Raw genomic sequence first — 9,040 nt, 5'->3', positions numbered from 1 at the left:
ATTCCCAGCTCACAACTGCCTGTAACTTCAGTTCCATAGGATCTGACACCCTCTTCTGAGCACCTCCATGCACATGCCCTGCCCTCATACACACAATTCACATGTAATAAATGCCATTTTCCCAGATTGCTGTGTTTACTGCAGAAAACTTTGTGATCAGTTGGAACAAATACATTTTAACCTGAGTAATGAGTTTTGGCCCAACAGAACTTTCTCAGCGAGTAGCCCATGCCATGCTAATACAATCTGGACTGGTCATGTGACCTATAAAGAGACCTGTAAGCAAGATTTATGCCAGGAGATAGTGGGCCTTACCTTCGTTAGAATTCCATCTTCTCGGTGGTTCTTCTGTAGGACGTGTTGCAGGGCTAGCTGAATTTTCTGTTGCAGTTTTTCTATTTTTACCTTTTCCTGCAGCCATGAGCGATCTAAGCATGAGAAAACGAAACTCAGTGTCATTCCTTCAACACTGCATCAGACCCTTGTTCTTCCTGACCAAAACACTGGTTACTGTGTGATTTTGTGTGTTCACAGACTCACTGGCCAGCTTCCCTCTTTGAAACTTTGCTTCTGCAGGCTGCAAAGACAATCTTGACATCTAGGGCAGGGTATGAACTCTTCCCGCTGCATCTGGTCCTGGGATGGAGGGAGGCTGCACTTCTTCTAAAGACCAGCTACAGTAGGGCCAGACCCCAATGACTGCACATGAACCCACAGTGCCCCACCCTCCCCAAGCTTTCGTGATAATTCTTTTACAGGCACTACCCCACCTGTCCCGCTGGCCTTTCTGCAAATGTAAAATTGCTTTTTAATCCAGGGCAACTCAAACTGTCAGTAGAATTTCAAATGACTTAAGGGCTGTTAATTTAGGAATGTCTTTGTGTGAGAATTCCGAGTGCAGGATTGTTCCCCAAGAGGCCGATCTACTGGGAAAGTAGGTTGGAGGCAGGTAGACTTGTGGATGGCAGTGTTTATAGAGGCACACTGTCTTAGAGACTGGAATCAAGAAGAACAACTCTATTCTATGAACTCCTTTGTCTTGGTCTGTGGAGTTAGTGCTGGTTAAGATTTATAAAACTATTACTTCCTAAAATTTTTATCTGCATATTATGAGCTCTGTGTGTGTGTGTGTGCGCGCGCGCGCGTGTGGCCCCATCCCTGTGTATGAGAGAGGAATACATGTGTACACACATGTTTGTAGAGTCCAGAGAAGGACATTATGTGTCTTGTTCTACCACTCCCCACTGTATTCCCTTGAGATAGGGTCTCTCCCTGAACTTGGAGCTAGTCTGGCAGTTAGCAAATGCCATCAGCCCTCCGGTCACTTTCCTAGAGTGCTTTCCTAGAGTTGCTTGTGTGTAACTCCTTTTTAATGTGGGTGCTGAGATCTGCACTCAGGTCCTCATGCTTGTGTAGCCAGGACTCTTACCCACTGAATCATCTCTTTAGTCCCGTAAGGTCTTTAGAAAAGAGTTGTGTGTGTTTGCGTCGAGGGAGTATACTGAGAAACTTTAAATTAAACAAGGGTGGCAGCCGCTCTCAGAAGCCCCACAAATATTAGATAACATGTAAAAGTCCCGTGCCTTGTGAAGACATTCTGTACCTGGACATGTCAGAAACTGTTGCATTTTTGTTTGATTTTTCTTACCTGCTGACATCAGTACAAATGCAGAAAATAATGCAATTTCATCTTCAGTCAGGTGCATAGAACACAAACTCTTCCCAAATTCAAACACAAAGCTAATGAAGTCTTCACAACCTATGATTAAAATAAAGGAAGTTTAGGATGTCAGTGGTTACCCTAGGAGAAGAATACAGAACAAGGTGAAGAGAGATGGGGAAGTTGAGATGGGGAGATGAGATGGGATAGGAAGAGCATTTCTTAGTTGAGTAGTTTCAAGTATTAAAAGAGAAAATGGTTTTGCCAACAGCACCATCACTGGTAACATTTGCTAGTACCACCATTATCATTACCACCATCATCACAGAGCATTATTCCCACTATCAGTAGCATCCTAACCACTGCCATCAGCTCCACATCAGGACCCCTCCCCCCATCATCATCTACAGTAATGGGAGAGAACATGTCCTGGATTCCTAGGCAGATAGCTACTTGAATAATATTCTTAGCATTTCCTCGGATTTCAAAACAGCTCTGCGAGAGGCATGTCATCATTAGATTACCATTTTTAGGGTCGAGAAAACAGAAACTTACCAGAGATAAGTAATGTACCTATGGCCACAACCTGACATTCAAAGCCAGGTTGTCTGACTTCAGAACCCTCAATTTAGAATGAACAGGATTAATGGCTACTGGTCAACTGCAATGCCCTATTGACTAGGACACTCAGATTCTTGCTGGTGGTGTAATTATTTTAACTATTAATCAAATTGAAAGTAATGTGACAGTCCCCTAAAATAATTCAACACTCCAAAGATGAATTAAGTTTTGTTTCTGTTCTATCAGGTTTGCCAATTGGTTAGTATCTGTAAATGGTGGACGGCTGTGTTGCACTTAGTTAGGTAAACCTCTTACCGCTCATGGTTAAAATAAGCCAGTCAACACATCTTGGGTTCCCCTTGTTTTTCCTTAATGGCAACATTCTGATTATTTAAATTACAAAAACTCAAAAGGGCTTATTTATGATGCATATACCATAGTTTTCTTCAGTTTTACTGGACTTTTTCTTTTCTTTCCTTTTAAAAAAGATTTATTTATTTATCTATCAATATCTATCTATCTATCTATCTATCTATCTATCTATCTATCTATCTATTATGTGTACAACAATCTGGCTTCATGTATGCCCAAACGCCAGAAGAGGGTGTCAGATCTCATTACAGTTGGTTGTTAGCCACAACGTGGTTGCTGGGAATTGCAGTTAGGACCTCTGGAAGAGCAGCCAGTGCTCTTAACCACGGAACCATCTCTCCAGCCCTTACTGGACTTTTTCAATGTTTAAATTTCCTTTTTGTAAATGGTTACAGTGTGAGAGGCCAGGAATGGTGGGCCTTTCCATTTTTGCTTCATTTTTACATAAGAATCATATTCTCTCTATTATGTTGAACACTTTATTCATTGAAAATCTCATTTATTTGAACCTGGAAGGGGCACTGAGGGGTCATATGACAACTCCTTCAATGACTGACCTGCAAAGGGTTTACATGTGATGTAGACAATAACTCCCTCAAAGGGCTATCCTACAAATGCTCTTGGGCTTGCACATGATGTAGACAAGATTACTTGCTGCATGCGGACCGTTTTATAGCAGCCAGCTACAGATAGTAAGATAGGTGTATCACCCTTTAATTCAGATTCCAAATACCCAGTTTTATTTTGTGCAACAAGAGCTTTCATCCAGCCACATCCCTGAACATGACCCCCTTTTACAGAGTCAACAACATGAGATTTCCTTACCTAAGGATTTGAAGACATCGGGGCCAGCATACTTCCCATCAAAGTACACGGTGTTGTTCTGGGAGTCAAAGGCACGGCACATCCTGATAAACACCACCTCCAGAGAGCCTGCGTGCGGGAGAATTGATTGGCATCATTCCACTGACCTCAGTCCTCTGCTGAGGTGCTAACACAGAGGCCGTCCAGAGACGGCACGGTGGCTGAGGCAGAGCTTCTCATGTGTTAGCACTCACACCAGCCCTCTGTCCATGCGGTGGAAGAAATGAAGACCGACTCACATAGCACTGTAGAGTTTTAAGGTAGCGTGGGAAACATTTTGCATATTTATTTCAACAATCCAGCCTAGCAACAACTCTTTGAGCTCATAAACACCTTCCCAACAGTTCAACATGAGGGCCCGAAGGGTGATGCTAAGATTTGGGATGTAAATATTTCCCAGTATAACCTTCCTCCCAGAGGAATAGGAAAATGGAAGGAAAGCTTCCTGGGCATCTTTTTAAAAGTGTATTTACATACATACCACCTAAACAAATAACTTGATATGTATAAATGTTTTGCCTGCATGTATATGTGTGCGCCATGTACATGTCTGGTGTCTGAGGTTAGAAGATATTGGATCCCCTGGAACTGTACTTATGGCTGGTGGTGAGCCTCCAGGTGGGTGCTGGGAATTGAACCTGGGTTCTCTGCAAGAGCAGCCAGTGCTCTTAACCCCTGGACCACCTGTCCAGCCCTGCTGAATGTTATCTTTAAAATGTTTTTATAAAAAGGGTTCAGTTTCTGCTAAGCAAACCCCGAGCTCTTATCACTGAGAAAAAACGGCTCCGACACCTTCCTTAGCAAGCATTTCTTTAACGAGCAGGTGAAAACAGGCTGGAAGCGACATCAGGATTCACTTGCAGAGCGCGTACCTGCTTTTAGAAGCACAATTTGATCATTTTGACACAGCTCCATAAATCCATCAATGCGTTTGGCAAACTCCACCACATACTGGATAGCTTCTGTAATCTTGATGGCACACAACTGCCACATCACCTCTCTCTGCTGTGAAGGAGGGAGACACATTAACATAAGACTAGCTGGGAACCCTAGTGCAACTAGCTAGCTTCCCAGTTTGTGAAAAGCTTTCTTTGGAAATGGGTTAAAAAAAGATTATAGGATTAAAAAAAAATTGTCTCTGTTATTTAGGTCCTAAAATCCTGCTACCATATCCCTTCTGCCTCCTGAGATCCCTGGCTTACTATTTGAAGGCAATTGAATGGGGGTGGTGAAATGGGGGGTAGAAGTCAGGGGTATTATGAACATAAGAGGCCAACAACCAAAGACAAGTCAGGAGAGCAATATACATCACTGCTCTAACTTGGGTTCCACAGTAAGTGGAGGATTTTTTTTTTTAAAGCAGCTCATTTATTTTAGGGAGTTTACCTATTCTTTACTGGGTGTGGAGCGAAAGGGGTGTCAAATATATATATATATTTCTGGTCTGTACTTGTTGAGCTAGATGACACCCTTGTTTCAGATACTTATACAAATTGTCTTCTATTCAGACATGACAAAATGACATCAAAACTCCGGAGGCTTCCCAGCCAGTAGGCGACGTCCTATTTCACAAGGCTCCTAGCTATCACTGCATTGCTCGCTGTCCTTTGTGGCTTGGGGGATGGGGTGACTTTGTCCTCAGAGGCAGACTAAGGGAGGTGCTGCTGCTCTCCCCACCTTCCCACTCATCACAGCGTCCTGGAGCGTCTGCTTTGCTCATCTGCTCTCCCACTACACCCCGCAGCTTAAGATTATTTCTAACAGTATGATGGGGAACAATCCTGGAGCGGAGTCGCATGAGGACACGGTCCTGATGCTGTCACTGGGTAGCCACACCCAAGGTGTGATGGGTTTCTCCCCAGTAACAGTGAAGGGGAGGATAAACCTCCATCACCTCCCCAGTAACAGTGAAGGGGAGGATATACCTCCATCATCTCCCCAGTAACAGTGAAGAGGAAGATACACCTCCATCATCTCCCCAGTAACAGTGAAGAGGAGGATAAACCTCCATCATCTCCCCAGTAACAGTGAAGGGGAAGGATACACCTCCATCATCTCCCCAGTAACAGTGAAGGGGAAGGATACACCTCCATCATCTCCCCAGTAACAGTGAAGGGGAAGGATACACCTCCATCATCTCCCCAGTAACAGTGAAGGGGAAGGATACACCTCCATCATCTCCCCAGTAACAGTGAAGGGGAAGGATACACCTCCATCATCTCCCCAGTAACAGTGAAGGGGAGGATACACCTCCATCATCTCCCCAGTAACAGTGAAGGGGAGGATACACCTCCATCATCTCCCCAGTAACAGTGAAGAGGAGGATACACCTCCATCATCTCCCCAGTAACAGTGAAGGGGAAGGATACACCTCCATCATCTCCATGGTCCTTTCCCAGCCTGACTTTCTACCATCACTGGCAAAAGCCATCTCTTTCCAAAGGCAAAATGGAAAATTACCATTACCTTACCTTCAGCTTACCCTCCCCCTTTAGTGGCCCATTGGTTGGTGTCATAGAGATAAAAGCAAGTAGGGTCACCACCTGCCAGGTTCATCACCACCAGTCTTAAACAGTGATAGCCAGACCTTTCCAAACCTCATTCTTCTCCTTTTTTTAAGTAAGATTTTTAAGTGTGTATTAACACAATTCTCTCTCTCTCTCTCTCTCTCTCTCTCTCTCTCTCTCTCTCTCTCTCTCTCTCTCCTCCCTGATGTGGGTCCTGAGAATCAAACTCAGATCCTTTGAAAGGGTAGCAAGTGCTCTTAAGCACCAAGCCATCTCTCCAGCATCCCAAGCCCTGTTCTTGTCCACAATCCCTGACCAACTCCTCTTTACTCTAGAAGCATACAGCATGGGCTGATTGTCGTCAACCATTCTCAGACCTCAGAATCTCCTGTGGCATTAGGACAAGTCCTAGCTCCTGGAGACTTTTGGGAGCTGCTCAATTTAGTCTCCCGCTAGCACACAGAAGGGCTTAGAAAACGCAATAAAATCAGAATAAAATCTGTTCCAGCTGAACTTTCACATCCTAGCTCCTGAGGAAGACAATGAAGCCCTGAGCCTGTGATCAGCTCTGGAGGTAAGGTCCTTAAGCAGATGCAGGACAGTCTGCCTCCGGTCTGTTTGTACTCTTGAGTGAATGCCTTCCTCCCCGCTTCTCAGTGCTGTCTCAATGGAAAGGGAAACTCCTCCAACTCTACCTTGTTCTGATAGTTCTCAACCTCCTCCTGCAGGAAGGTCTGCCATGTTATCTGCTGGAGTTCTTCCCGCAAGTACTGGCAGGTTTCCAGGTGCGATTTGGATATGTTCTGCGCAAGGTGTTCTGGGGAGAAAAATGGGAGGTGACAACCATGAGCAGGAACCAGCAACTCTTTTGCTTGTGTCATTTGCCTTAAAAAGGAACTCGCAGAAGGCAGCGTGCTGACAAGTTTTGGCTTCTTTTGTGTAGCTAAGCAAGCAAGCTGGGAGTCTTCTGTATTTGGGTCCAGGGGGATGGAGGAGAGAGGCTCTGCAAAGCCAACACTAAGCATGAAGTGTATCGGTTCCAGAGACCTTGAGGAGCTTGACCTTGTCTTAGGCTTTCTGCCAGTGTCTGGGGAACACTGAATGAGCCTGAGGTGTGACAATGACTGACACCCCCTTCTTGACTTTTCATGAGAGACTAACAAAAGTGGCTTCTGAAAAGTCAGGAAATTAAGTGTATGTGAGTATATATTTAAACTTTTTTATTTTTGCATGTGTCCATGTATTGAGTGTCTTCTTTGATTGCTCTCCTCACTCTCTTCTTCCCCAGGGCTGTGCTTACATCATGTCCAGTTTTTTTTTTCCTTTTTAAAAATATGGTTTCTTAGGGATTGAACTCAGGTCTTCATGCTTAATGATAAGCGCTTTTTTACTTTATTGATTGAAACCTCTCCCCATCCCCAGCTTTAATAACAACTGACCATTACCTTTCTTTTTTTTTTTTTTGGTGGGGGAGTTGTTTGAGACAGGGTTTCTCTGTGTAACAGCCCTGTCTGTCTTGTTGTAGACCAGGCTGGCCTCGAACTCACAGAGATCCACCTGCCTCTGCCTCCCAAGGGCTGGTATTAAAGGTGTGCGCCACCACCACCTACACTGGCTTGGCCATTACCTTTGATTTTTCTAGTAAACATAGGGACAAGCATTGCTGAGACACGCACAGACTATGTGTTAGTTTGGTGAAGAGAAAGACCCTGGACCTCGCTACTTCTGAGATGTATGGCCTTGGCAAGTTATTTCACCTCCCTGTACTTTGCGTTCCTCCTTGGTAAAATGAGGGAAAACTGTTCATAGGGCTGCTGTGAGAATGGAATGAATCACAATTAGAAAGGGAGCTTCACATCCTGATGCTGTAGTTAGACTGTGTATGAGGGCTTCAGTGATATTAAATATATAGTGAAGAAATCTCTGGAACTGGTCATCTGTGGGCATGTGTTGACACACAGGAGGGGTAATTCAGGACCTCAGATACTAGAACATGAGGCGAGTCACACCACAAGGGAAAGGCAGTCAATCTCAGGGTAGGGAAAGATCAGGGTTGGTCGAATAGAACTGTAGAATGCTTCTTAGAAAAGGAGGAATGCTGGGTTGGACCCCAAGAGATGGGCAGGGTTGGCAGGAGTGGTCAGTTGTGTTGGGAAGGAGATGAGTTCTATGTAGAAAGGCCAGTGGATGAAGGAACACACATGACATTTGTAAGGGACAGACAGATTTGATGATGTAACGGGGTTCACCTTCTGAAGAATCGCAGATGCTTAGGACTGAGTTGGGATGTGACATAACAATAGGACCAAGCAGAACTCTGTCAGGAAAGCTGAGGTATTAAGATCGCATCTGGGGACAGAGGACAGGCAGTTTTGTGCTTGGCATCTTGGGACTTAGAAAGGCTGGATCAGGAGGACCAGGAATACAGTCGCTAAAATCAAGATAGGAGAGACTGTGTTTGAAGCAGGATGGTAGTCAGTGTTAGGGAACAGAAGGATGACTTACATGTTTAAAAAGCTGGACATGATAGTACAGGTCTGTAACTTGAATTCTTGGGGTAAAGGCAGGTGTATGGCATGTATTTGAAGATTGCCTGTTCTACATAGAAGGTTTTAGGCTAGGATGTCTACATAGCAAGATCCTGCCTAAAAAATGTATTGGAAAGAATTGACAGGAGTTTATGAACATCAAATCATACTGGAAAAATAACCACATTCCCAGGATCGTGAGTCCACGGCAGGCAAACAGTGACAGAGCATGCGTGCTATAAACATGCCACGGCTTCCTTCAGACAGGAGGACACATGTTTGTGTGGAAACAGCAAGTTCACCTAAATGTAATCTGAAACTAGAGTCTCCTTGGAGACACAGAAACATAATAAACCCTAACAGCCCTATCTGGCAGCACACAGGTACCAGGGCAGCCTGGATAAACAGTGTTTTTTAAAAGATCGAGTGTAAACAAAGAAAGTGTAAAAGCACTTAACGGAGACAGAGCTGAGGAGAAGGGGAAGCCAGCTCATTAAGAAAAAAATAATGGGTGTTGGGACGCAGGAAATTCTGCTCAGATAAAGAGT

At 44.4% G+C, this 9,040-nt stretch overlaps 1 protein-coding gene across 4 annotated transcripts in view; it reads right to left on the bottom strand.

Moving 5' to 3' along the window:
- The window catches only part of Rora (RAR related orphan receptor A), a 193,973-nt gene that overhangs the window by 10,962 nt on the left and 173,971 nt on the right, over nt 1-9,040 (bottom strand). For 3 of the 4 annotated variants that reach the window (XM_085689279.2, XM_085689282.2, XM_085689281.2), the window contains exons 5-9: nt 6,660-6,781; nt 4,330-4,462; nt 3,419-3,526; nt 1,649-1,759; nt 316-428 (exon numbers count right to left, since the gene is read on the bottom strand). In XM_085689279.2, the coding sequence (XP_085545405.2) occupies nt 316-428; nt 1,649-1,759; nt 3,419-3,526; nt 4,330-4,462; nt 6,660-6,781 (587 nt within the window). The remainder of the gene's footprint in view (nt 1-315; nt 429-1,648; nt 1,760-3,418; nt 3,527-4,329; nt 4,463-6,659; nt 6,782-9,040) is intronic. The other variant, XM_087905355.1, reaches the window with a different exon arrangement.

This window comes from Myodes glareolus, chromosome 4 (genome assembly GCF_982192425.1).
Source record: "Myodes glareolus chromosome 4, mMyoGla1.1, whole genome shotgun sequence".
Classification (NCBI taxonomy): domain Eukaryota; kingdom Metazoa; phylum Chordata; class Mammalia; order Rodentia; family Cricetidae; genus Myodes; species Myodes glareolus.
Note: the sequence above shows the minus strand (reverse complement) of the source record. Positions and strands in the feature narration are given on the sequence as shown.